Raw genomic sequence first — 27,975 nt, forward strand, 5'->3', positions numbered from 1 at the left:
GGGTAGAGGCTAGGATAACCTGGAGGTCATGCCAAGTTAAGTCATAGGCCTGACAGAGGTGTCTAAATTCCTTTATGTATATGGTAGGATTAGCTGAGAAATCACCTAAACGCTTCTCAATTTTGGAAAGATCGGCCAATGAAAAAGGGACATGTACTCTGACTACCCCCTCTGCCCCAGCCACCTCTCGCAAAGGTGGTAACACTGTAGGAGGGTGTGGGCAGAGATAGGAGACTCCAGACAGCCAGTTGGGGGCCCCGAAGGAGGCACGGGACCGAGTAGATTACTAGTAGATAAGGAGGAGGAAGGAGGAGTCTGGATGGGGGGAGGAGGAGGAGTCTGGGCAGGAAGGGAGGGGGTGGAGAGAAGGAGGAGTATAGGGATGAAAGCTTAAGGCCCAAAAGCCTTGTACGTAATTAATTTCGGACCACTTGCCTAGCCGCTGGCAGAAATTGCTGAGGTCGATCACGCCACAGTGGAAAGGAAAATTAACCGCTTCCTCCCTCCTAAGGTCTTGTTCGAGCTGTAAGGTTTTTAAATTGGCTAGGAGGCACCCTAAGGGGGTGCTCTTTAGAAATTTGGACTGGGGGTTTCCCATTTGTTTCCTCTTTACCGACACAGTGGACACAATGGAAATGGAAGTGGATCTCTGCCTGGCTTCAAAGCGTCCTTTGGAACCAGTAGAGACAGACTGGAGGCTCTTGAAGCCAAAGTGGAGATTACCTTCAGGCGGACGTCTCCGTCCTGAACGGGTCTCCCGAGCCACTTGGTGGCTCAAAATGGACCTCGGACCTGCACAGGATTTTGGCCGAGGGACACACTGGACACCATGGAAATGGAAGTGGATCTCTGCCTGGCTTCAAAGCGTCCTTTGGAACTGATTTGTTTTTCTAAGACCACCAGAGTGGGCACAAAAGAACCAGCGAGTAGGCAAGGCTAAAAGCAAAACTGCAAATTTATTCTTTGGTCATCTAGCTTCAGGGACCGGAGCTGGGAGGAGGGGGGGCGCGTGGAGTTTCTAATACAGTCCCGACAAGAGTGGGGGCTGAGAAAGCCCACCCCCGGTGCATCTGCTGGGAGTGACTTTTCTAGGAGTGGAAGGGCAATAGGCGGGGCACGGGCATGTCGGGGGAGGGGGGCCGCTCCGCAGGTGCCACCAGGTAAATCTTGGTCTCCTCGGATTGACATCACCTGGTGCATGCCTGATTAATCTGCACCTTCCCGGGCGTCAGCTGCATTCTCGCACACACGGGAAGAGTTGGTGGTGAAGAAGAACCCGGAAGTGCACCATCCTGCCTCCGTTCATCCAAACAATTAAGTCCTGAAAACAGCATATAAAAACCTTTTAGGATCTGACTCTTGCCTATTTGTCAAGCCTATTTTTGGGGAATTTCTCCTTCATACCCTATTTTCATAACCTACAGAATCCCCTTAATAATCTGTATCTGCTCACATCTCCATTTCTTTGTATACATTTCCCTGTCTTGAATATCCTTCCCTTGTTCACCTGGCAAACTTACATTTTCCTTCTAAATTCGGCTCAGCTATTATTACTTCCTCCAGGAAGCCCTCCTTGATATATCTCTCTCCCATTTTCCTCTTTTTGTACTCCTTCAATTGTTTATCCCAAGCACTCTAGTAGCCTCCTCCTACCCTGAGACTTTCTCTGTCATATTATTATTATATTATTTTTGTCTATTCAATTTTAATATCACCCATTTTTAGGGATTCTGTCTTTTATTTCCATATCTCTTAGCTTGCCACATAGGTATAGTGTGTTTTTCATAAATGTTTATTGAATGAATAAATGAATGAATGGCTCTTAGAGACTTCATTTCTGCTATCCTTAGAATATTGTTTATTCTCTTATAGTAGCTAGTTTTTATTTATCAGAGAATTTAGAATGTGTTATGTGCAATTGTACAGTTATGTATAATTGTGTAATGTAATATGGGAAACTAAAATATTTGAGAAATATTTTATCATGCCTACTTAAAGTTTTTAAGTTTAAATATTATAAAGACCTTATGAGGCTAGTTTTGGTGGCTCATGCCTGTCATCCCAGCACTTTGGGAGGCTGAGGCAGGAGGATTGCCTGAGTACAGAAGGTTGAGGCTGCACTGAGCTGTGATCACACCACTGTACTCTAGCCTGGGCAACAGAGTGAGACCCTATCAAAAAAAAAAAAAAATAGCCTGGTGGTGTGCACCTATAGTCCTAACTACTTAGAAGGCTGAGGTAGGAGGATCTCTTAAGCCCAGGAGTTGGAGGCTGCAGTGAGCTATGATTGTGCAACTGGACTCCAGCCTGGGTGGCAGAGTGAGACCCCATCTCAAAAAAAAAAAAAAAAAAAAAAAAAGACCTTATTAAAACCATGTATGCCTTTATCAGTTTTTAAAAATAAAATGTTTATCTTCTTATTTTCTAAATAAGATGAAAATTAAGAAAGTTATCTTATTTTCACCTTGCAGGAACTGATTCCTACCAGCAATAGCAATGTGGTTGTATCTCTCACACGCCTCTTTGAAGTGCTGCTTTGTAATGTGGTAGAAAATGATCCTACTAGCAAGCACGTTCGTGTTTGGATTATGGTTGGTTTTATACTTTATGTAGTTTTAAATTACAGAATAAATTATACTTCTGGTACATGGTGTTTATATTGAGAAAAACATGATAAGATCCAAAGCTGTTTTTTTTGGTGAGCATTAAAAGAATAGCTTGAGATACTAAAGTTGCCCTGACACCTGGTATTCTGCTATTAAAAAGCACTTTAAAGGAATTAAAATGTCAGAAGGAACCAAAACTATCCTTTTTTTTTTTTTTTTTTTTTTTTTTGAGACAGAGCAGAATCTCACTCTGTCACCCAGGCTGGAATGCAGTGGTGTGATCTCAGCTCACTGTAACGTCCAGCCTTCTCCCCAAGGTTCAAGTGATTCTCCTGCCTCAGCCTCCCAAGTAGCTGAGATTACAGGTGCCTGCCACCGTGCCTGGCAATTTTTTGTATTTTTAGAAGACGCGGAGTTAGGCTGGTCTTGAAATCCTGAGCTCGTGATCCAACTGCCTTGGCCTCCCAAAGTGCTGGGATTACTAGTGTGAGCCACCGCACGTGGCAACTATCCTGTTTGTTTGTTTTTGTTGTTTTGTTGTTTTGTTTGAGACGGAATCTTGCCCTGTTGCCCAGGCTGGAGTGCAGTGGTATGATCTTGGCTCACTGCATCCTCTGCCTCCTGGGTTCAAGCGATTCTCCTGCCCCAGCCACCTGAGTAAGCTGGAATTACAGGCACATGCCACCAAGCCGAGCTAATTTTTTTTATCTTTAGTAGAGATGGGGTTTCACCATGTTGGCCAGGCTGGTTTCAAACTCCTGACCTCAGGTGATCTGCCCACCTTGGTCTCTCAAAGTGCCGGGATTATAGGCGTGAGCCACCACGCCCGGCCAACTATCCTATTATTTATGAAAGATTACAATTTTATCAACAATGAGATGATGTAATATTAAACAAATTTGGACATTAGGTGAATTAATTAAATTAATTAATTAATGTTAAACCAGCATGTAGACAACATAAAAGCTAGCTATGAAAGACCAGGAGTAGGCCGGGTGGTGTGGCTCATGCCTGTAATCCCAAAACTAGTGTTTTAGCTTTCTTTCATATCTATCAGTGTTACCATTTATAAAAGTATCACGGGAATAGTTTACCTGTATAACCTTCAAGTTTCATTTTTCCTGAACATTTTATTCTGTTGGTAAACCTAAAACCTAAACCTTTTAAGTGGTTCAGAATCACTTCAAGAGAGTTATATAGATTGATACCTAGGTGAAGTTTTTCTCTGAATATATATTTACTTTTGGACTAGATAAGGCATGTACCTAGAGTAAAATTCAAAAGGCAAAAGTGGGTTTTCCCCACTTTTCCACAGCAGTCCCCCAGCCACACTGAAGGCAGCTAATATTACCAGTGCCCTATATAGAATTCTAGAAGTATTTTATGCATACACTCTTTTACATGTATACATTTTAAAATACATTAGCATATATTATGTACTGATTTGCATCATTTCTCCATTGTAATATGTCATTTTCATATTAGTGCTTATAGAGTGACCTTCTTTTTTAACAGCTGCGTGTATTTCAGTGTATTAGAATCCAATTAAGCAGACCATTATTGAAGAACAGTTTGGGTTGCTTTTGATCTTTTGCTATTACAAATAGTGCTACAGTGAATATTCTTGTACATGTATCATTTTCACAGGTGGAAATATATTTGAGTATAAACTCCCACAAGAGAAATTCCTAGGTTATTTGATACAGACATTTTATTTATTTATTTTTATTTTAAAAAATACTTTGTAGAGATGGGATCTTACTATGTTGCCCAGGCTGGTCTCAAATTCCTGGTGTCAAGCAATCCTTCTACCTTGGCCTTCCAAAGCTCTGGGTTTACAGGTGTGAACCACTGTACCCAGCCAGTATGGGCATTTAAAATTTTGATAGAGGCTGGGCGCGGTATCTCACACCTGTAATCCCAGCACTTTGGGAGGCCAAGGTGGGTGGATCACGAGGTTAGGAGATTGAGACCATCCTCGCTAACATGGTGAAACCCCATGGTGGTGGGCGCCTGTAGTCCTAGCTACTTGGGAGGCTGAGGTAGGAGAATAGCTTGAACCTGGGAAGCAGAGGTTGCAGTGAGCTGAGATCGCACCACTGCACTCCAGCTTGGGTGAGAGAGTGAGACTCCATCTCAAAATAGAAAAAAAAAAATTTTTTTTTGATAGATATTGGGCCAGGCATGGTAACTTATGCCTGTAATCCTAGCACTCTAGGAGGCTGAGGCGGGTGGATTGCTGAGTCTAGGAGTTCAAGATCAGCCTGAGTAACACGGCAAAACCCCATCTCTACTTAAAAAACAAACAAAAAAAAATTAGTCAGGCTTTGTGGTGTACGTCTGTAGTCCCAGCTACTTGGGAGGCTGAGACACAAGAATCACCTGAACTGGGGAGGTTGAGGTTGCAGTGAGTTGAGATGGTGCCCCTGTTCTCCAGCCTGGGCAACCAGAGTGAGACCCTGTCTCAAAAAATAAAAGACATGTATTTTGATAAAAATTGCCAGAGAAATGACTATGTGGCTTAGCAGTGCTCCATTCCACTTTATTTACATTTATGACCTTGTTCAAGTAGGTTGAGCACATCCTAATATATTGAATTTTGGTTATATTTCTTCTAAAATGCCTTTTAAAATAATTGCTATAAGTTAACATTTTTCTCCACCAACAGGCTTGCTTTATATTCTCTTTGATTTGGTCGATTGGAGGAAGTTGTGATACAGATGGCCGTCATGTTTTTGATGCTTTCATACGATTAATCATACTGGGAAAAGATGAAGAAAACCCAGTGCCAGATTCTGTGGGTAAATGGGAATGCCCATTTGATGAAAAAGGCCTGGTCTATGACTACATGTATGAGGTATGATGTAAAAGCTCAGCAGACAAAGCTCCTGGGTTTCCATCCTAGAGTTATTTTGACTCCTGTGGTGAGCTTTTTAAGGTCCCTTCTTTTTAGTTTCACCTCCCATAACTTGTTGGCTCTATAAATAAATTTTCTTTAATAATATTTGTATAATTTCATATTTAAATTAAATTTATTTTTCAATTTTATTAAATAAGTCCCCAAAGCATTTTTTAAACAGCAAGTGTTTGAATAATTATTTGATTCATACAAATTTTATTTCATTACCCATAAGATCTAGATAGAGCATTAGTTACAATTTCTTCTAAATCTCAAGTTTTATGATAAGGAAGTAAACCTAAAAAGGTTAGTGACTAGCAGAGCCAGAACTTGACACAAGTTCTCCTGATAGTGCAGGACCCTTTCCCCAAAACCAGGCTAACACAGAATTTTAAGAATATGGCCAGAAAGAGAGTTTCATCCTCATTAGCCGTAGCAGGAAGTCAATAAAAGTGAAAAAGAGGTGGTAACACAAGAATATTCTTTAAGAATCGAAAATAAATACCAAACTATCCAGCTTAGAGAAGGTAAAGGTCTCTAGGAAGGGGAAAGTGACAGTAGGGAAATGCTGTTTTTCTTAACCTTGTACATCTTTTGACTGTAAAATCTGTACATATATAATGTTGATAAAAATAAAAGCTAAAACTTAAAAAAATACAAATATGAATTACTAAAGAAACATTCACCCAAACTTACAGTTACCACAATTCAAACATATAACATACATGTACAATTTGCTTGAAAATAGGAAAAGATTTTGAGATTCCAGCCACAGCTCTGAAATAGGGTCCTAGGGGGCTACTTTGGCAGGTATTAAAACTTTTTTTACTTAATAGTGGAAGGGCTGGGGGTCTCCAGGGAGGGGTCAAAACAACCTGGAGAAGAAGATAATGGTTGGGGGTGGAGTGAAGATTGGGAGGCACTCAGAGTTGTCAGGACAGCAGTTATTTAGCCAGTGATTCAGAAGGATTTCAATATCATAACAATTAATACAGCTATGCTGGTACATATCCTGGTTGTTTCAGCCTGGATCAAAATGCCAAAGAGAGTAATGTTAGAGAAACAAATATAGTGGTTTTATGTGATATTTTATTTTTAGTTAGATTATTGCCCATTTATTTTAAAATATAAAAAGGTAAAGCCAAAATCCAGGAAATTGTGACTTGAGGTACATTAGAGTGGCTTTCAAATAAATACTTGATGTGTGCAGAAGGACATCTTGAAGGCATTTGGGGAATATTGGAGTGTTGAGACATAAAGGCAAAAGTATCTGAAATGTTAGATATGTTGAATATGTAATAATAAAAGTTATATTATGTTTTTCAGGTTATTAAAAAGGAAAATTGAAAAAATATGTATTTTTTAAATTGAGTGGTGATTTCATGAATGCTTATTTTATTAATCTGCTTATGACTTAAAATATGCTATATGTGTTCTTTTATATGAATGTAATATTTCATTAAAAGGGGAAGACTAAAGTTTTTAAAAGCTAATTTAATAGTATAAGTGTTGAAAAGAGCCTTTCAGATACAGCAAGTACATGGTTTTAATACTTTAAAACTTATATTTTCTTGTAGTTGAAAAACAAAGGTCGCTGGGTCCATTGGAATGAATTAATTAAAAATACTAATTTAGGAGATAAACAAATCAAGATTCAAGATATCATAGTCCCTACGATGGATACAATTAGATATACGTTTCTAATGGATTTGAGTATTACCTATGCAAAGTAAGGAACTCTGCTATAAACAAGCATTTTGAATGTAAAAGTACCATTTTAATAGGATTATGGCAAATTTTGAAGTATTTAAGATCATCCTTTTTCAGATAACTGAAATCCTGGGGGACTTGTTGAATGTTGAAAGTGATACCTGTTGCTATTGGCAAACCTGGAATGCACATTTCCCATTGCCCACTCGAAAGCCTTTGCCATCATACTTTGCTGCCTCATAAGTCACCTTACATTTTTTATTTGTAACAGCACACTGAAAGTCTGCTGTAGTGTTACTGTTAAAAATGTATGCAGTCTACTTAAAGATTCAATGTACTCCTGAGACATCAAAGTAACCATGATCCACATTCTCCTATTACATTTAGCATTTTCACGTATGTCCTATGCTAGTTTTAGATTCTATAACTTAAGATGAATCTTAAAAACTCAGAAAAGTCCATCAAAAATAAAGACACATGAAACTGATCAAAAGCCTAGATATGTACTGTTTGCATATCCATACCAACTTTCTTAATAACATTTAATAGTTACTTTTCTTTTAAAACACTAGGCATACTTTATAATTCATACTATTTAAACTAAACAAGTTTATATAATCATAAATGTCATTTTTTGATAAAGAACCTGTTTCTAAATGTATTCTGTGACCAATTTTACCTTGTTTAAAAAAAAAAAAGGAAAAATAGCTTATGAGAGAAAATTAGTTTACCCCTTTCTTGTGTCCGTAGTTGCATTTTTGCATTTAGAAGCTAAGCAAGGAAGACAGTTGCCAATTCTGTGACATTTCTAGTATAGCAGTTCTTTTTTTTTTTTTTTTTTTTTTTCCAGACAGGATCTCACTCTGTCACCCAGTCTGGAGTACAGAGGTGCAATCGCGGCTCACTGCAGTCTTGACTTCCCAAGCTCTAACGATCCTCCCACCTCAGCCTCTCAAGTAGCTGGGACTACAAGCATGCACCACTATGCCTGGCCTTTTTTTGTTTTGTTTTTTTGTAGAGATAGGTTGCCCAGACTCATCTTGAACACCTGAGCTCAAGCAAACCACCCGCCTCAGCCTCTCAAAGTGCTAGGATTACAGGTGTCAGCCACCGTGCCTGGCAATACAGTTCTTTTGTGCCAAGAACCATTTGTCAGAATAATACTTTTAAATAAATAAGTACAAATAGAATTATAAAGTAAACCATATATAGACATTTATTTATTTATTTACTTATTATTTGAGACAGAGTCACTTGCACTCTGTCTCCCAGGCTGGAATGCAGTGGCGCGATCTCTGCTCACTGCAACCTCTGCCTCCTGGGTTCCAGTACTTCTCCTACCTCAGCTTCCTGAGTAGCTGGGATTACAGACACCTGCCACCATGCCCCGCTAATTTTTTGTATTTTTAGTAGAGTTGGGGGTTCACCATGTTGGCCAGGCTGGTCTTGAACTCCTGGCCTCAAGTGATCCACCCACCTTGGCCTCCCAAAGTGCTGGGATTACAGGCTTGAGCCGCCGTGCCCAGCTTGTTTTTTCTTTTTATATCGAAATACATTTATAAAAATATTGAACATATTTGGGCTGTAGTAGTAAATATATATGTTTATTAACACATTAAATAACAAGATCTGTCAGTGGATCTGATGACGATAATACCTTTGAAGAAGGAATGGGCATGAGTGATATTTTTGAGATACTGTAACAATTGTAATGTGTAGGATAATAGCTATGATTTCTACTGGTGACAAAGACACAGGTACTACTCATACAATTGCTACATTTTAGTTACAGGATAGCAAAAGTAAAGGCATAAACTTTTTGTCATTCAAGTTCACAGATTCTCTGAATTCTACGAATGTTTTTAGTTGGTTCATGGACCCCAAGTTAAGAACAGAAATTTATTAAGTATTATTTTAATAAATAGATTTTCATAGAGCTAGTGTTAGACTGGAACATGTAGATGAATTCTCAGGGGTCACTCTAGTTCTAAAAGAACTTTAATTTTGTGTTCATATTTCAGGAACAATTTTCAAAATTAATACTAGCATAGTTTGACTCACTTAGATGACCCCTTATAACTGAATATGGCTACTACTCAGTTTCAGTGCCTTTCTGTTTGTCTTTTTTTGTTGTTGTTGTTGTTAGACAGAGTTTCACTCTTGTTGCCCAGGCTGGAGTGCAATGGCACAATCTCAGCTCAGTAACCTCTGCCACCTGGGTTCAAGTGATTCTCCTGCCTCAGCCTCCCAAGTAGCTGGGATTACAGGCATTTGCCACCATGCCTGGTTGATTTTGTATTTTTAATAGAAATGGGGTTTCTCCATTGTTGGTCAGGCTGGTCTCGAACTCCCTACCTCAGGTAATCTGCCTGCCTCGGCCTCCCGAAGTGCTGTGATTACAGGCATGAGCCGCCGTGCCCGGCCTGTGTTTGTCTTTATGTATTGTGTATTAACAAGTTATCACTCAAAATGATAGTATTTTATTTTTAATGCAGCATTTCTCAAACTGGGATTGTCCAGAGTTTTGTGAACATAAACTCATGTGACTACTTTTCCCCTTAAAATTAGTTGTGATCACTTAAGAATGGGAAACCTTGCTTGAAGCCACACTGAATGGGGAATTCCTGAGTGTTTGCTTTTAGACAAATATTTTCAGTTAGTAATTGAATTGATTTTAAAATGCTATTAACAGTATACATATACATAACTGTTAGCTTTAGAATTCACTGTCGTTCCATCTCTCACAAAACCTTTGGCTGTTGAGATCACTGGGAAACAGCCTACAGCTATCTTACTGTCATCCCCTTGTTATTCACATGCTGCCTCCATGTCTCTACTATAAAAGGGCAAATTCAGCTCTTTTCTGAAGAGACAGATTTTGACTTTCTGCTCTGAAAAGTTAAGCATATTATTACTTGTTTCGTAAGTGTTTTGTATAAACGACGTTACATCTATTCAAATAATAGTTTATTACTATTAAAGTATCTGCAAGGCCAGGCCCAGTGGCTTCTGTCTGTAATCCCAGTGCTTTGGGAGACTGAGATGAGAGGATCACTTGAGGCCAAGAGTTTGAGACCAGCATGGGCAACATAGCTAGGCCCTGTCTCTTCAAAACATTAAAAGTTAAAAAAAAAAAATTAGCCTGGTATGGTGACATGCCACCTATAGTCCTAGCTACTTGGGAAGCTGAGGCAGGAGGATCCCTTGAGCCCAGAAGTTCGAGGCTGCAGTGAGCTATGATTGTGCCACTTCATTCCAGACTGGGTGACAGAGTGAGACTTTATCTCAAAAAATAAAAATAGATCAGGCATGGTGGCTCATGCGTGTAATCCCAGAACTTTGGGAGGCCGAGGCAGGTGGATTACTTGAGGTCAGGAGTTCGAGACCAGCCTGGCCAACACGGTGAAACCTGTCTCTACTAAAAATACAAAAATTAGCTGAATGTGGTGGTGCACGCCTATAGTCCCAGCTACTTGGAAGGCTGAGGCAGAGGGATTGCTTGAACCTGGGAGGTGGAAGTTGCAGTGAGCCAAGACCACGCCACTGCACTCCAGCCTGGGGAACTAAATGCAACTCTGTCTCAAAAAAAAAGAATAAAAAATAAAAAGATACAAAATAAAGTCTCCGAAACGTTATGTAAAAATGTATGCCAATCATTACTTTTATCTGTCTTTCATGAAATAATAACTATAGGTAAAAAATGAGTTTTTAATGAAGATGATTTGATTCTTATGTAAGCTTTTAACTACCACCTCCTTTAGTAGAAATGTATTCTGACTTTTTTCCATTTTGAATAATATATTCATTGTTTTCATTAAGGCCACTCCTTTTTGTGGGTCCAACGGGTACAGGAAAATCTGTGTATGTGAAGGATAAGCTAATGAATCACTTGGAAAAGGACAAATACTTTCCTTTTTATGTTAACTTATCTGCACGGACCAGTGCCAATCAGGTTCAGGTTAGTTTAAAGACAGAAACGTGGGTCTGTCGTTAATATTTTGTCTTATTTGCTCAGTGTTTAAAATTGTACATTAAATAAGCAACTGTGTAAATCTATGAATTTAAATAAAACTTTCAAATATTTGGGGAATTACAAGTTTTTGAAATTAATGAGAAAAGTTTCAGAGAACATTTTTACATTAATAGTGGGTTATTGAGCTTTATTACCTGTTTTGTTTTTTTTTTTTTAAGCCTGAGAAGAAGCAACAATTGATTTCTTAACTGGTGAAGGGAGTATAAAAGACACACACACACAGGGCGGGGCAGGGGTGGGGAGATCCAGGGAGAAATGAGAGAACTTTGAATTGTTCTCTCAAAACCCTCCTGGATGGTCCTTAGGGGCATTTGCTGCTCTCTGGACCTTTCAAACCATGGGCCTGTGACAGGAGCCACGTGAGTGCATCTCACCCTTTGCCCTCAAATGTGTCAAGGTGAAACTACTTCATGAAACCTTTTCTAATTGCCATTTTCATCATCCATTCCTAAATTTATGCCTATCCATTCTCTCCCGGCCTCATTTCTGTTGTTTTAAGTCTATATGCTTCACTGAGCTTCAAAATCTTACAAATTTAGAACACTTTTACTGTGGAGCTTTATTTGAATGAAAATAATTTCAGTTTATTTTTCCAATGGACAAGTGAGTTCCAAAAGTATTAGAACTATAAGAAAGCTTTCACATTTATTTTAGCTATAAAAAAACTGCCAAATGTAAAGATTAATGCATTTAAATATTAAGTAAGTTAAAATTAATAGATACATTCTTGAGTACAGATGGACACAAAGAAGGGAACAACAGAAATCGGGGCCTACTTGAGAGTGGAGCTGGGGAGGAGGGTGAGGATTGAAAAACTGCCTATTGGGTACTATGCTTATTACCTGAGTGATGAAATAATCTGTACACCAAACCCTCGCAACACACAATTACCCATATAACCTGCATGTGTATTCCCTGAACCTAAAATAAAAGTTTGAAAGAAAAATTACTCAGTGAAGAAAAAAAAAAACATGTTGGTTGTCCAATGAGGAAAATATTGTAGAAATTTTGGTGACATTTGTAGAAATATTGTAGAAACATGCATATACTATACAAAGAATACATAAATATATGTGTGTAACAATTGTGAGTGCATAGGATTTCAATAAATGTTTGAATGATGTTGATTGTGAAGTTTAGTATCACCCTAAATATGAATAAATAAAAATAAACACACACATAATGCTGCTTGATATGATTTCCCTACAGAAACTTAAACTTTTTTTTTTCTGATGTTAAATATGGTATTTTATGTTAAGTTAATCATTGATAAATTAAGCAAATAGTCATTGTTACTGGTAAAAATCCCATGGATTCTGGCAAAATGGGTTGTTTTACTTGTTGATACTGATTTAACATAAGTATGAAAATAAATTCCTAATTCAGTTGTAGGTAAATATACCATTCTTCCTTTGTATTTTAGAACATTATCATGGCTAGATTGGATAAAAGACGCAAAGGAGTCTTTGGACCACCTATGGGAAAGAAGTGTATAATTTTTATAGATGATATGAATATGCCTGCATTGGAGAAGTATGGAGCTCAACCTCCTATTGAATTATTACGACAATTTTTTGATTGTGGACATTGGTAACTATTTAATTTGATAAGTTATGCTGAAGTTATATCTCAGTTTTTATTTTAGGTTTTTAAAGTAAAATAATATATTTTTTGAGATATTTAAGGAAAAGAATGATTGCTCAGATTTTCCTGTACATGAAGGCTTTCTAATATCTTTCGAAAAGACTTTTAAATTGAGAGGAAGGTCCAGATATTTCCTGTATACTCCCTGCCCCCAACACATGCATAGTCTCCTCAATCTCAACATCCCCACCAAATTGGCACATTGGTTACAATTGATAAGCCTATATTGCTATATCACAATCACCCAAAGTCCATAGTTTACTTTAGGGTTTGCTTTATGTGTTGTACATGCTATGGGTTTGGAGAAATGTATATGATATGTATCCATCATTATAATATCATAGAGAGTATTTTCACTGCTATAAAGATCCTCTGTGTTCTCTTTTCATTCCTCCCCCAACTTCAGCCCCTTTGTAAGAGATCCATTGATCTTACTCTATAGTTTAGCCATTTTCAGAATGTCATATAGTTGGAATAATACAGTATATAGCCTTTTCAGATTAGCTTCTTTCATTTAGTAATATGTATTTGAGTTTCCTTCATATCTTCTCATGGCTTGATAGCTCATTTCTTTTTAGCACTGAGTAACATTCAATTGTCTGGTTATACCACATTAACCTACTGAAGGACATCTTGGTTGCTTCCAAGTTTTCAACAATTATGAATAAAGTTGCTATAAACATTTGTGCACAGGTTTTACATGGACATAAGTTGTCAACTTCGAGTAAATACCAAGGAACACAATTGCTGAACAATGTGGTAAGAATATGTTTAGTTTTGTAACAAACCACCAAACTATCTTCCAAAATAACCATACCATTTGCATTCCCATCAGGAATCAATGAGAGTTAGTGTTGTTCCACATCTTCTCTGGCATTTGGTATTGTCAGTGTTCTAGATTTTGGCCATTCTAATGAGTGTGTGGTGGTATTTCATTGTTTTAATTTGCATTTGCCTGACATATGGTAAGAAGCATCTTTTAATATGCTTATTTGCCCTCTGTGTGTCTTACTTGGTGAGGTGTCTGTTAGGGTCTTTGACCATTTTTAAATTGGGTTGTTTGCTTTATTAGTTTAGTTTTAAAGTTCTTTGTATTTAGTTTTAAGAGTTCTTTGTATATTTTGGATAATAGTCCTTTCTCGGATGTGTCATTTGACATTATTTTCTCCAAGTCGGACCTGTCTTCTCATTCTCTTGACATTGTCTTTGGCAGAGCAGAAGTTGTTAATTTTAATGAAGTCCAGTTTTTCAACCAGTCCATTGGTGTTGTGTCTGGAAAAGTCATTGCTATGCCCAAGTTCAACTGGGTTTATTCCTTTGCTATCTCCTAGGAGTTTTATAGTATTGCATTTAATATTTAGGCCTGTGATCCATTTTTAGTTAATTGTTGTGAAGGGTGGGTAAAATTGTGTATAGGTCAATTTTTTGCATGTTTGTGTCCAATTGTTTAATAGTATTTGTCTTTTGCTAAAAGATAGGGGTCTTGCTATGTTGTTGAGGCTGTTCTCAAAATTCTAGCTTTGAGCAATCCATCTGCCTCAGCCTCCTGGGTAGGTGGGATTATAGGTATGGGCCACTGTGCCCAGCAGCATTTCTTGAAAAGACTATCTTTGCTCCATAATATCGCCTTTGTTCCTTTGTCAAAGATCAGTTGACTATATTTATTGGGTCTGTTTCTGGGCTCTCTAATCTGTTCCATTGACCTATTTGTCTGTTCTGTCAGTACCACATTGTCTTGACTACTGTAGTTTTATAGTAAGCCTTAAAGTTGGGTAGTGTCAGTCCTCTGACTTTGTTCTTCTCTTTCAATAGTGTTGACTAATCTGGGCCTTTGGCCTCTCCATATCAACTTTAGAATCAGTTTCTCAATATCCAAAAAATAACTTGCTGGGATTTAGATTGGGATTGCATTGAATCTACAAGTCAAGTTTGGAAAGTCTGTCATCTTCATAATATTGTTTTCCTGTCCATGAACATGGAATACCTCTCTTTATTTAGTATTTTGATTTAGTTCATCAGGGTTTTATAGTTTTCCTCATATAGATCTTCTATATATTTTGTTAGATATATCCCTAAGTATTTCATTGGGGGTGGGTGCTAATGTAAATTGTGTTGTACTTTTTTTTTTTTTTTTTTTTTTGAGACAGAGTCTCACTGTGTCGCCCAGGCTGGAGTGCAGTGGCATGATCTTGGCTCACTACAACCTCTGCCTCTGGGTTCAAGAGATTCTCCTGCCTCAGCCTCCCAAGTAGCTGGGATTACAGACATGTGCCACCATGCCCAACTAATTTTTGTGTTTTTAGTAGAGTCAGGTTTTCACCATGTTGGCTAGGCTGGTCTCGAACTCCTGACCTCAAGTGATCCACCTTCCTTGGCCTCCCAAAATGCTGGGATTACAGGCATGAGCCACTGTGCCTGGCCCAGGTGTTGTACTTTTAATTTCAAATTCCACTTGTTTATTGCTGATATATAAAAAGGTGATTGACTTTTACATGGTAACTCTTTACAAGCTGCTATAATCGCTTATTAGTTCCAGGAGTTTTTTGTAGTTCTTTCAGATTTTCTTTATAGATCATCATGTTACCTGCAAACAAGGACAGTTTCATTTCTTTCTTCCCAGTCTGTATACCTTTTTTTTTCTTATTGCTAGCCCTTATTATGATGTTGAAAAGATGTGGGGAGAGGGAACATTCTTACCTTGTTCCTAATCTTAGTGGGAAAGCTTGGAGATTCTCACCGTTAAGTATGGTGTTAACTGTAGAGTTTTTATAGATATTCCTTACCAAGTTGAGGAAGTTACTTTTATTCCTAGTTTACTGAGAGATTTTTGGCTGTTTTTTTTTTTTTTTTTTTTTTTGCCTTTATTTGAGACAAAGTCTTGCTCTGTCACTCAGGCTGGTGTGTAGCGGCGTGATCTTGGCTCACTACAACCTCCGCCTCCCAGGTTCAAGTGATTCTCATGCCCTAGCCTCCCGAGTAGCTGGGATTACAGGTACATACCACCACACCCAGCTAATTTTTGCATTTTTAGTAGAGACAGTTTTGCCATGTTGGCAAGGCTGGTTTTGAACTCCTGACCTCAAGTGATCCACCGCCTTGGCCTCCTAAAGCGCTGGGATTACAGGTATGAGCCACCTTGCCCGACCTGGAGGATTATTCATTGGCCTAACTTCCATATTGTTGTATCTCAAGGAATAGGAAGGTCTGAGAAGAGAGGGAGAGATGGGAAGCAGCCAGTCAGTGTAACGGTCAGAACGCACACAATATTTATCAGTTAAGTTTTTCTTCTTATGTAGGTGCAATTCATGGTGCTCCAAAACAATTACAATAGTAACATCAAAGATCACTGATCACAGATCACCATACCAGATATAAAAATAATGGAAAAGTTTGAAATATTGCAAGAATTACTGAAATGTGACACAGAGACTGGAAGTAAGCAAATGCTGTTGGAAAAATGGTGCCTATAGACCTGTTCAACACAGGGTTTCTAAAAACCTTTCTCAGTTTGTAAAAAACACAGTATCTGCAAAGCTTAATGAAGTGAAGTGAAATAAAATGCGGTATGCCTGCACTTTTCAACTTAGTTTTAATTTTTGAAAATAACTTACAGGTTACATCCTTCCAAGTACCATTCCCCCAAGTCAATAATTTGTGGGTAGTGTCCAGCCTAAGTAACCATAATCAGCACCCTATTTTTCTACCATGTTTTTAACTGTATATTTTCTGTGGCTGCTTGGAACTACCTACTATGTCTTGGAGATGGCTTGTATTTGACAGCGATCTCATGGATAACCCTCCTATTCTCCCCACACCACTTTATGGTGACATGGTTAGTTTCTCACATGCAAGATATAGCACCTTTTAATTAGGATTAATAATTCTTCCTTTCCTCCTCTTAAATGTACTTTTCTATTCTTCAGTATGCCATGATTTTTATCTCAAGACAAGGGTAGATGAATTTCAAAGCTAAGTCATATTTTACAGATGCATTTTTGTTATTACTATAGGCCCTAGGAATTCTGCTTTCAGGAGATAACCATTTTTGAGATAATAACTGCAATTATCTCAGGAGATAGTCACTCTCCTGAGTTAGTGATTATCAGGAGATAATCACTATTCCACAGTGATTTTTTTCTATATAAGTCTATTTTTATGTTTAAAAATAGGCTCACATTACATGTAATGTTTTGTAAATTATTTTACACTTCTATATTTATCTTGAATAGCCATATCAGTGCATATTTGTCTACTCATTCATTTTATTGGCTTTAATATTATGTGGATGTTGCCTTAATTTACTTAGCTGGTCTTCTATTGATGATTATTAGGGTTGTTACCAAAAACCATATTTTCATACTTTCTAGCATGCTTTTTAGCCTAAGGACTGGCTAGATAGACTCTTCCCCCAGCCTCTGTATGTGTATGTCTGTGTGTGTGCAATAGCTTCAGTATTAAAGACTTGATGGCTTATTGACAATAGCAACCTTTTACTCTAAGTGGTTCCAACTAAATTGTGTTATTTCATACTTCTTTCTGATTAACTTCCTTGAAATTTCATTTTTCCCTAATGGGTCCCTTTCTATAACAAAATGTATAGATCCTATTTAGACATCCTTATCCACTCTGAAGATACAGTTTGAGATGAGAAAAAGAAAATCAGGACATGGCTATAACCAGTTTGACTACATAACTTAGCGTTCAAACTGTGACCTTTCTGACAGTAAAAGGGGAGTGTTATTAATAATTACTTCAGTACAACAAGCACAAGCCAGAATTGTCCTAGGTAAAATGAGATACATGGTAACCTTATCTTTAAACAGCTACAAATAGGATTGATCACTCATCCATGCTTCTAGATTTGGAATAAGAAAGGAGAAATGGAGAGTCAAACTGTAAGGAAGAGTAGGAGGAAAGAGAGGGAAAAGTAAGAGGAAGGGTCATTCTAGATACCCAGAATCTGGGTAACAGAATCAGTCACTGAGGGGAGAAACCAAATTCTGCTTTAAAAAATTTTTTTCTCCTACTCAAAGTGTTATCTGAAGTTATTCCTTTTAGAGAAGCTAAAGTCTGATTAAATTTCTTGGGAGATCTATATTTCATTCCATCTTACTGTGTTTATAACAGATAATCTAAGTTTTTTGTGTGTGCTTTCTAAGGTATGACCTTAAGGACACAAGTAAAATCACGCTGGTGGACATACAGCTGATTGCTGCAATGGGCCCTCCAGGTGGTGGAAGAAATCCAGTTACTCCCCGTTGTATTCGACATTTCAACGTCTGCAGTATTAATTCTTTTAGTGATGAAACTATGGTCCGAATCTTCTCATCTATTGTAGCATTCTATCTTAGAACTCGTGAATTTCCTCCAGAGTACTTTGTAATTGGGAACCAGATAGTCAATGGGACTATGGAGGTCAGTCAATAATGCAATGTAAATGTTTTAGTATTGCATGTTTCCCTCATTTGTCCCTTATTTTATTTTTTTAACGTTGTTTCCCACTTAACTATCTGCTTTGGTCTTTGGTGTCAGAGAAAACTGTTTAGAAGACCAGAGAATAGGAAGATCACAGGATTTGAAATGAGGGAATCTAACTTGGGTTGAGCCTTGACTGCTATTTCCTGGCTATATGACTTTGAGCAAGTAATTTGACATTTCAGAGGCTGTTTATTTAATGACTAAAATGGAATAAAACACCTATTTCACAAGGTTGTTTAAGGAAAACATCTAAAACTAGTATCTGCCACATCACAGGTATTTTGCTGTTAGGGTCCTACTCTGGTATTTGTCAAGTTTCTTCTGTCTTCCCTTCCATTTTTCATGCTTGTCTTAAAGAAATTTAAGCAGCTTATGAATACATTACTTTTAGTCAGACCATATAATTTATAAGTAGCAATGAAAAAATAATTATAAAAGAGAAATACAAGCGTAAAAACAGACAACAAGACTCCCCATATGGCCAAAGAACAGTTTTTAACTTATTTCAGATGTGTTATTTGCCTCTGTTCAGAGACTAGAGCCAGCCTCATCTCTAATGGTAAATGGGAAACAATATATATAAAGGCGTGTCAGTGGTGATCTTACCAAACTACACTTTCTAGAAGCTTGAAAAAGCAAGTTTCATTTTGTGATCACTGCAACAGGAAGCAAAAAGCTCCCTAGAATCCTTCCATCCATTTCCAAGAACATCAGTCTTATCTTCTAAAATTCTCCTCTTGTTTCAGTGGAAAGTGTGTGCTGTTCAAGTAAAGAAACTATGAGCGAAGAGATTACTATCTCATTTATTCTGATACAGAAAAGTGCTTTTATTTATAAATATAATATTTCTCTTTCAGGCTTGTCCTGGAAAATACAGGGGTATTGGTCAAATAGAAGGGGATACAGAAAGCATACCTGCCACCACCCTACCCCCAGCTTTTTTCTGTTTTTCTGTATTTGAAGCATTGTAGACCTACCATGTGTGGAGGTTGGAGCAGGGAGATGAATCACAGAACACATACAAATAAAAAATGTTGACTGGGCGTGGTGACTCACGCCTGTAATCCTAGCACTTTGGGAGGCTGAGGTGGGTGGATCATGAGGTTGAGAGATTGAGAGTATCCTGACCAGCATGGTGAAACCCCATCTCTACTAAAAATACAAAAATTAGCTGGGCGTGGTGGTGCGTACCTGTAGTCCCAGTCACTCGGGAGGCTGAGGCAGGAGAATCACTTGAACCCGGGAGGCGGAGGTTGCAGTGAGCTGAGATTGTGCCACCGCACTCCAGCCTGGCGACAGAACGAGCGACTCTATCTCAAAAAAAAAAAAAGGTTTTTTAGTTTTCCTTTTTTGACTATATTATAAAAGGCTTAATTCACCTGCCTTTAAGAGAACATTAAACTTCATTTGGTGAATTCAGTACATAGTAAAAATATACTTCATTTCCTTATAGCCAATTTAGATATAAGGAAGAAGGGGGTGAGGGAATAAGAGATAGAAGGGAAGAGAGAGAACAAATTGATTTGTTTTGAAGTTGATTGTAGTAACAAGAAAATTACTTCATCATCATCTTTGGAATGATTCAGCATGAGTTATCTGATTTCACTTTCTATAAAAGATTTTGTTTTTCATTATTTAACCTCAGATTGTTTGCCTTTAAATGGCATAACCATAATAACTGGGAAATAAAAGTAGAAACAGGTTTCTACTCGGATGGGCTTGGATGGAATCAGATGTTAAGTTCCCTCAGCTTTATAATGCCTGGTTGAGTGCTATAAGCCAAAATAAACATATATGCCATGCTAGGCTTAGTACTATTCAATTTTCCAAGCCAGGATGATCTTTTTTCTTTTTTCTTTTTTTTTTTTTTTTTTTTTGAGACAGAGTCTCACTTCATTGCCCAGGCTGGAGTGCAATGGCGCGATCTCGGCTCTCTGCAACATCCACCTCCACCTCCTGGGTTCAAGCTATTCTCCTGCCTCAGCCTCCTGAGTAGCTGGGATTATAGGCATGCGCCATGACACCTGGCTAATTTTTGTATTTTTAGTAGAGACGGGGTTTTCCTACGTTGGCCAGGCTGGTCTCGAATTCCTGACCTTAGGTGATCTGCCCAGCTCAGCCTCTCAAAGTGCTGAGATTACAGATGTGAACCACCGTGCTCAGTCCAAGCCCATATAATCTGATAGAGTAAATAAAATATTTTGTATAACATTCCATTGGTTACATGACTTTGCTGATTATAAGCATTTTATTTTTGCTTTGTTGCTTTTTTCATATTCAGATATATAAACAATCTGTGGAAAATCTTTTACCCACTCCCACAAAATCCCATTATACTTTCAACTTGCGTGATTTTTCACGTGTCATCCGGGGCTGTTTACTCATTGAAAGAGATGCTGTGGCGAGCAAACACACTATGATCCGTCTGTTTGTGCATGAGGTTCTCCGAGTGTTTTACGATCGCCTCATTAATGATGATGATCGAAGATGGCTGTTCCAGTTAACTAAAACTGTTATAAAGGACCATTTTAAAGAATCATTTGACAGTATCTTTTCACATTTGAGGAAACAAAATGCACCTGTGAGTACAGTGATTAAGAACATATTGAGTTAAAGCAGTACAATACATGAATTGTTACAATTAAGTTATATTTTTGAAAATCATTTCTTAATGAACTTTTTTTTAGCATTCCTTGTAAATAGGTGTTTGTTTTGAGAAGATTTATCTTCATAGGAAAGTATGCAACATAGAAGTTATTTAAAGAATAACACCTTATGTGATAGGGAATAAATGATATAATAGATATAAAGTGCTTAACATGATGACCATCACTTAGTAACTACTCAATAAATGGGAGTCACCCAGAATGACTTCTCTAGCCTAACAACAACAAAACGTATATGAGAGAAGATCTTACTTTTCTTTTTATATCCTAAGGATATAATTTCAGGTATTAATTTTGTAAGTATATTATTTACTACCCTAATGTTTAAAAAATTAATTACTTTATAACATGGATGAAACAAAAATTTTATACATTTTCTTAAATTTATTTTTTAAATGTTTTAAATTTTATAATTTGTTGATTTCCTTTCCATAGGTAACTGAAGAAGACTTAAGAAATCTCATGTTTGGTGACTATATGAATCCTGACCTTGAAGGAGATGAAAGAGTTTATATTGAAATTCCAAATATTCTTCATTTTAGTGATGTTGTGGACCAGTGCTTAGATGAGTATAATCAAACACACAAAACAAGAATGAATCTTGTCATTTTTAGGTACCTATATATGGTGTTGATGCTTGAAATTTCTATCTGTAAAATGTTGTTATGAAATGTTTAAAATGTACCAAAAGGTGTAAAGAAAAATACGGTGAATAACTTTGTACCCATTATCCAGCATAAGACATAAAATATTAGTAATTTATTTGAAGTTCCCTGTTATAGTCACACTCTCTCACTGCATCCTGTGTCCTAAGAGTAGCAGTGAAAAGAAACTTTTTTTTTTTTTGGAGACTGAGTCTTGCTCTGTCATCCAGGCTGGAGTACAATGGCACAATCTCGGCTCACTGCAACCTCTGCCTCCTGGGTTCAAGCGATTCTCCTACCTCAGCCTCCCAGGTAGCTGGGACTACAGACATGCAACACCATGCCCAGCTAATTTTTTTGGTATTTTTAGTAGAGATGGGGTTCACCATGCTGGCCAGGGTGGTCTCGAACTCCTGACCTCAAGTGATCTGCCCGCCTTGGCCTCCCAAAGTGCTGGGATTACAGACATGAGCCACTGCACCCGGCTGAAACTTGTGTTTCTTAGAACTTTTATTATACATGTGTGTATTCCTAAATATATATGCAGTCTTATTTTGCATATTTTAAAACTGCATATAAATGGTATAATACTGGACATAATCTTCTGCTACTAGTTGGTTTATTCCATATTGTGAGAGTCAAAGAAAAATGAATATTTACCACTATATTGCATTCTATTATATAATTGTACCACAGTGTAGTCATTCTTCTGAGACAAATTTTAGGTAACTTCTACTTTTTGCTATTATAAGAAAGGCTTTGAAAATTCTCATGTGTGTCTCCTTGGGTACATGTGTGAGAATTTCTCTAGGCTATTTTCCTATAAGTGGGATTATCATGTCATAGTATATAAGAATCTTCAACTTTACTAAATTTTGCCAAAACATCTTTAAAAATGATTATTACTTTTGAGAACTTCCATTGTTTTTTACCTTTGCTGATGCTTAGGATTGACAGATATTGTAAGTTTTTCTAGTCTAAGGAGAGTGAAATGGTATCTCATTATCATTTTAATTTTAATTAACCTAATTACCAGTGAAGCTAAGTGCCTTTTCTGAATTTGTTGTTTTATAGGTAATGATCTTTTCTCGCACAGAAATCTTAAGAGACTGAAGAAACATATTTAATAAAAGTGATAATATACTGCCAGTTAATATTTCATTTTATTTGTATAACTTGTATATCAGGTTTCCTGAATTTGAACTTTTAATTAGTTTTCCCCTACATCAAATGATCCGGTTGTAACTGCTTTTGAAAAAAATCACAGTTTTTGATAGTAAACTCTTTAAAACTGGGATAGTAACATATGGGACAGCAAAGTCATGTTCTTCTAGGAAAGTAAAACAGTAGTTACATGTAAATATACATTTACATTTTTATTGTAATGTATTAATAAAATTTTTATTTTGTGGTAGGTATGTTTTGGAACATTTATCAAGAATATGTCGAGTTCTAAAGCAGTCTGGTGGAAATGCTTTGCTCGTCGGACTTGGAGGAAGTGGTCGTCAATCTTTAACTCGTCTGGCTACATCCATGGCAAAAATGCATATTTTCCAGCCAGAAATTTCTAAGAGCTATGGTATGAATGAATGGAGAGAGGATATGAAGGTAAGATTATGAAGAAGCCTAGTATCTAAAATGAAAACAGTACATTCTTTTACTTGTAAAGAGAGAACCAATCTGTGTAGCTGTGTACTGAACCCCAGTGATGGTGGTGGTGATGATGATGATGATGATGATGATGATACTGTCCATAGAGCATCTACTGTGTGTGCTGAGTTCTGTCCTGAGTGCTTTACCTGGCTTTTACCTACATCATCTCATTCTATAGGTACAACAATGCAATGCAGCAGGTGGGTTGTCTCTGTGTTTTACCAAAGCTGAGTGACATGTGATGCACAACAGAGCAAGGCTTTCTAACTCAAGTCTTATCCACTACACTATTACCATGGCTGCTGCTTTAAAAAAAAATGTTGTATAATATTTGTACATATTTATGAGGTACATGTAATATTTTGATACATGCATAAAATGAATAACTATGGAGTCAGCACATTTAGGATATCTATCATGTAGAACATTGATCTTTTTGTGTTGGTAACATTGCATATCTTCTATCTTGAAATGCGCAATACATTGTTAAATATAGTTGCACTATTGTACTATTGAACACTGCAACTTCTTCTAACTGGATGTTCATACCCATTGACCTGCTTCTCTTTATCCTCCCCTGCCTGCATCTCCTTTCTGGCCTCTGATAACTGTCTTTCTACTCTCTACCTCCATGAGGTCAAATTTTTGGCTCCTACATGTAAGTGAGAACATGTGATGTTTATCTTTCTGTGCCTGGCTTATGCCACTGACTATATATTTATTCCAGTTCAGAGAGGACTTATTTCAGATATGGTTTTTAGCAGATTTAAACATGAACCTGATGATGATAATTATGATGGCATTAACGTTGTCTTAGTAGTAATCTAGGTTCTTTTATTTCAACTTTAGCTTAAAGGACTCCCTTTAGCATATCTTGTAGGGCAGATCTAGTGGTAAGGACTCCCTCATTGTTTGTTCATCTGGAAAGGTTTTAATTTCACCTTCATTTTTGTAGGGCAGCTCTACCAGATACAGTGTCCTTGGTTGACAGATTTTTATCTTTCTGCAATTAGAACATGTCACCCTACTTCCTTCTGGTCTGTACATTTTCTGCTGAGAAATTCACTGATAATCTTAAGGTAGTTCCCTTGTAGATGACAAGTTGCTTTTCTCTGGCTGCTTTCAATATTTTCTCTTTGTATTTGACTTTTGGCAGTTTGATTACATTGTTTCTTAGTGTGGATTTCTTTGACTTCATCCTAGCTGGAATTCATTGATCTTCCATAAAATGGAATTTTTATATCCACTTCTTTCCTCAGATTTGAGAAATTTTCAGCCATTATTTCTTGAAAAAGCGCTCTGTCCTCTCTTCCTCTCTCTCTTATTCTGGGATTTCCATAATGCATATATCAGTCCACTTGATGGTGTACCATAAATCCCTTAGGCTTGCTCCACCTTCCTTTATTGTCTTTATTTAGTTTTTGCTCCATTAACCCGGTGATTTCCAATTACTTGTTTTCAAGTTGGTTGACTCTTGATTCTGCCCGATCAAGTCTAGTATTGAACCCCTCTAGATAACTTTTTAGTTCAGTTTTATGTTTTGGGTCCAGAATTTCTATTTATATTTTATGGTTTCTATATCTTTGTTAATTCTCATTTTGTTCATGCATTGTTTTCCTGATTTAGCTCTGGGTTCCTTTCAGCTCACTGAGAATCTTTAAGGTAGTTATTTTAAATGTTTTGCTAGTCAGTTCATGGATCTGCATTTCCTTATGGTTGGTTTCTGGAACTTTATTTTGTTTCTTTGATTGGGCCACCTTTCCTTATTTCTTTGCATCCCTTGTGATCTTTTTGAGAGTTGACCATTTGAAATAAAGCCACCCCTCCCAATCATTATGACTGGACTCATTCAGGGAAGACCTTCACCAGTCAACCTAGCTAGAGGTTCTGGGACCTTTCAGACCTTTTCTGGGGACATGTCTTCTTTGAGGTTGTATGTGTGCTTTTATTGTTGCATGTATGAGTGCTTTTGGCTGTCTTAATTTGCTGTTTCTTCTCAGGGGCTTTCAGTTGCTGATTCTGTTGTATTCCTCTGCCCTTGATCTCTTGCTCTCCCTGGTGCCTGCCTGTAGAACTGCAGCTTCTGCTGCTCTAACCCACCAGGGAACTCACCCTGTTTCAGTGGCCTCCAACCTGGTGTCCAAAATAGGCCATTGTTCCTGTTAGCACCTGAAGGCAGGTGAAACAGCCCCCACACAAGCCAGTATTCTGGGCTCAAGTTAAACTATATTCCTTCTGTCCTGAGGAAGGAGCCAGGATTTGGATGGTATTCTCTGGATCTCCCTACACTATGCCCAGTTCGGGGGAGGGGCTAGAGTGAGAAAAATATGAGGTACTGTCTCACCCTTTTGGGAACAGTCCCTTCTCTTGTTCATGCTCTTTTCTGGGTGCTGCAGCCACTTAATTAGTTTCCAAAGTTCTCACAAAGGTAATTGTGTTCTATATATTGCTAATACAGTGTCTTCAGGGTGGAACAAGGGTCTAGAGCTTCCTAGCCCATTATCTTACTGATGGTCACTTTCTCGATTCTTCATTTGTAAAATTTGGATAATACCACCTATTTCAAAGATTATTGTGGTTAAATTATATAATGTATGTAGGCTTTTCTTAATATTCCTGACATATAATTAATATCTTTTTTTTTTTTTGAGACAAAGTCTCACAGTGTCACCCAGGCTGGAGTGCAGTGGCACAATCTCCACTCACTGCAACCTCCACCTGCCGAGTTCAAGTGGTTCTACTGCCTCAGCCTCCCTAGTAGCTGGAATTATTGGTGCCTGCCACCATGCCTGGCTAATTTTTTTTTCCTGTATTTTTGCTAGAGATGGGATTTCACCATGTTGGCCAAGTTGGTCTCGGATCACCTGAGGTCAGAGGTCTGAGACCAGCCTGGCCAACATGATGAAACTGTCTCTTCTAAAAATACAAAAATTAGCCAAGTGTGGTGGAACGGACCTGTAATTGCAGCTACTCAAGAGCCTGAGGCAGGAGAATCATTTGTAGTGGAATGAACCTGTAATCGCAGATACTTGGAAGACTGAGGCAGGAGAATCGCTAGAACCTGGGAGGCAGAAGTTGCAGTAAGCCAAGATTATGCCGCTGCACTCCAACCCAGGCAAGTGAGCGAGACTTTGTCTCAAAAAAACAAAAAAAAAATTACAATGATGCTCATGACAATAAATTAAATATGTTTGTGTATATTGTATTGTAAAGTTTATTTTAAATTAGAATTTTTATGGTTCTTTTTTTTTTTTTTTTTTTTGAGATGGAGTCTTCTCTTGTTGCCAGGGCTAAAGGGCAATGGCACAATCCTGGCTCACTGCAACCTCCGCCTCCCGGGTTCAAGTGATTCTCCTGCCTCAGCTTCCCGAGTAGCTGGGATTAGAGGCATGTGCCACCATGCCCAGGTTATTTTGTATTTTTTGTAGAGATAGGGTTTCTCCATGTTGGTCAGGCTGGTCTCGAACTCCCAACCTCAGGTGATCCACCCGCCTCGGCCTCCCAAAGTGCTGGGATTACAGGCCTGAGCCACCGCACCTAGCCCAAATTAAAATTTTTAGTTTTTTTTTTTTTTTTGGAGAGGTGTCTCACTCTGTCACCCCAGCTGGAATACAGTGGCATGATCATAACTCACTGCAGCCTCAACCTCCCAGGTTCAAGCAACCCTCCCACCACACCCTCCCTAGTAGCTGCCTATGGGACTACAAGCATGTACCACCAGGCCTGGCTAATTTTTTTTTTTTTTTTATGGATGGTCTCTCATTATGTTGTCCAGGCTGCTCTCAAATTCCTGGGCTCAAGTAATCCTCCTGCCTCACCCTCTCAAACTGCTCAGATTACAGGGGTGAACCACTGCACCCAGCCTAAGATTTATTTTGATATAATATTAATAATTATAAACCTGATACAATACTACCTTAAAAACTAGACTCCCTAGTTTTGATGACAGAAAACTATTTCTAAGAACAAAACAGCCTTCATATTGGAAGATGGCTTTAATGGGAAAAAGACATAGTTGTGTACAATATAAAAATTCACCATTTATTTTATGGAGTGAAAATATTAGTTAATATTTAATGATTTAAAATATATGGTTTTACAATATAGAAGGTTATTTTTAAAAATAACTTATGGAAGTTGTAATGCTATTTCACTGTGAACTACAGCCAGTTTGTATGCTGACAAATGTTTAACAACCAGCTTTCTGGACTGGGGGTGAGAGGGAGCCTCTGATGGTAGATTTTCCAATTTCCATGATGTAAAAACTCCCCCATGGCTGATTTGAAGCTCCCAACATGCTGTCACTGAGAACAGAACTGAAAAGAGATATGCATAGAACACCATGACATGGTATTTTACTGTATTGATACAATAGATTGAAAAAATTTCCAGAGTATAGATAATAGTAACATAATAAAATAGGAGATGATGAGATTTAAGCATTTACCTCCCTTTTAAATATAGCTAGATTTTTGTATAATTGTAAGTTGATATAATTCAATTTTTAAATCCTGGCTATGTTTTACAAACTTCTGACAACCTCCTGAAATTTTAACAGTCAGTTCTAACAAGCCTGTACAAGTCAACTTCAGCACACTACTGAGCCCATATCTTATATTAGGAATTTGGGTTGCAGTTGATC

The 27,975-nt window shown here is 37.7% G+C and overlaps 1 protein-coding gene across 2 annotated transcripts in view; it reads left to right on the forward strand.

Moving 5' to 3' along the window:
* The window catches only part of DNAH12 (dynein axonemal heavy chain 12), a 256,283-nt gene that overhangs the window by 130,540 nt on the left and 97,768 nt on the right, over nt 1-27,975 (forward strand). For both annotated transcript variants that reach the window (XM_031935192.1, XM_031935193.1), the window contains exons 35-43: nt 2,472-2,591; nt 5,275-5,463; nt 7,083-7,234; nt 11,035-11,173; nt 12,672-12,838; nt 18,052-18,307; nt 20,652-20,951; nt 21,472-21,650; nt 23,096-23,288. In XM_031935192.1, the coding sequence (XP_031791052.1) occupies nt 2,472-2,591; nt 5,275-5,463; nt 7,083-7,234; nt 11,035-11,173; nt 12,672-12,838; nt 18,052-18,307; nt 20,652-20,951; nt 21,472-21,650; nt 23,096-23,288 (1,695 nt within the window). The remainder of the gene's footprint in view (nt 1-2,471; nt 2,592-5,274; nt 5,464-7,082; nt 7,235-11,034; nt 11,174-12,671; nt 12,839-18,051; nt 18,308-20,651; nt 20,952-21,471; nt 21,651-23,095; nt 23,289-27,975) is intronic.

This window comes from Piliocolobus tephrosceles, chromosome 2 (assembly GCF_002776525.5).
Source record: "Piliocolobus tephrosceles isolate RC106 chromosome 2, ASM277652v3, whole genome shotgun sequence".
Classification (NCBI taxonomy): domain Eukaryota; kingdom Metazoa; phylum Chordata; class Mammalia; order Primates; family Cercopithecidae; genus Piliocolobus; species Piliocolobus tephrosceles.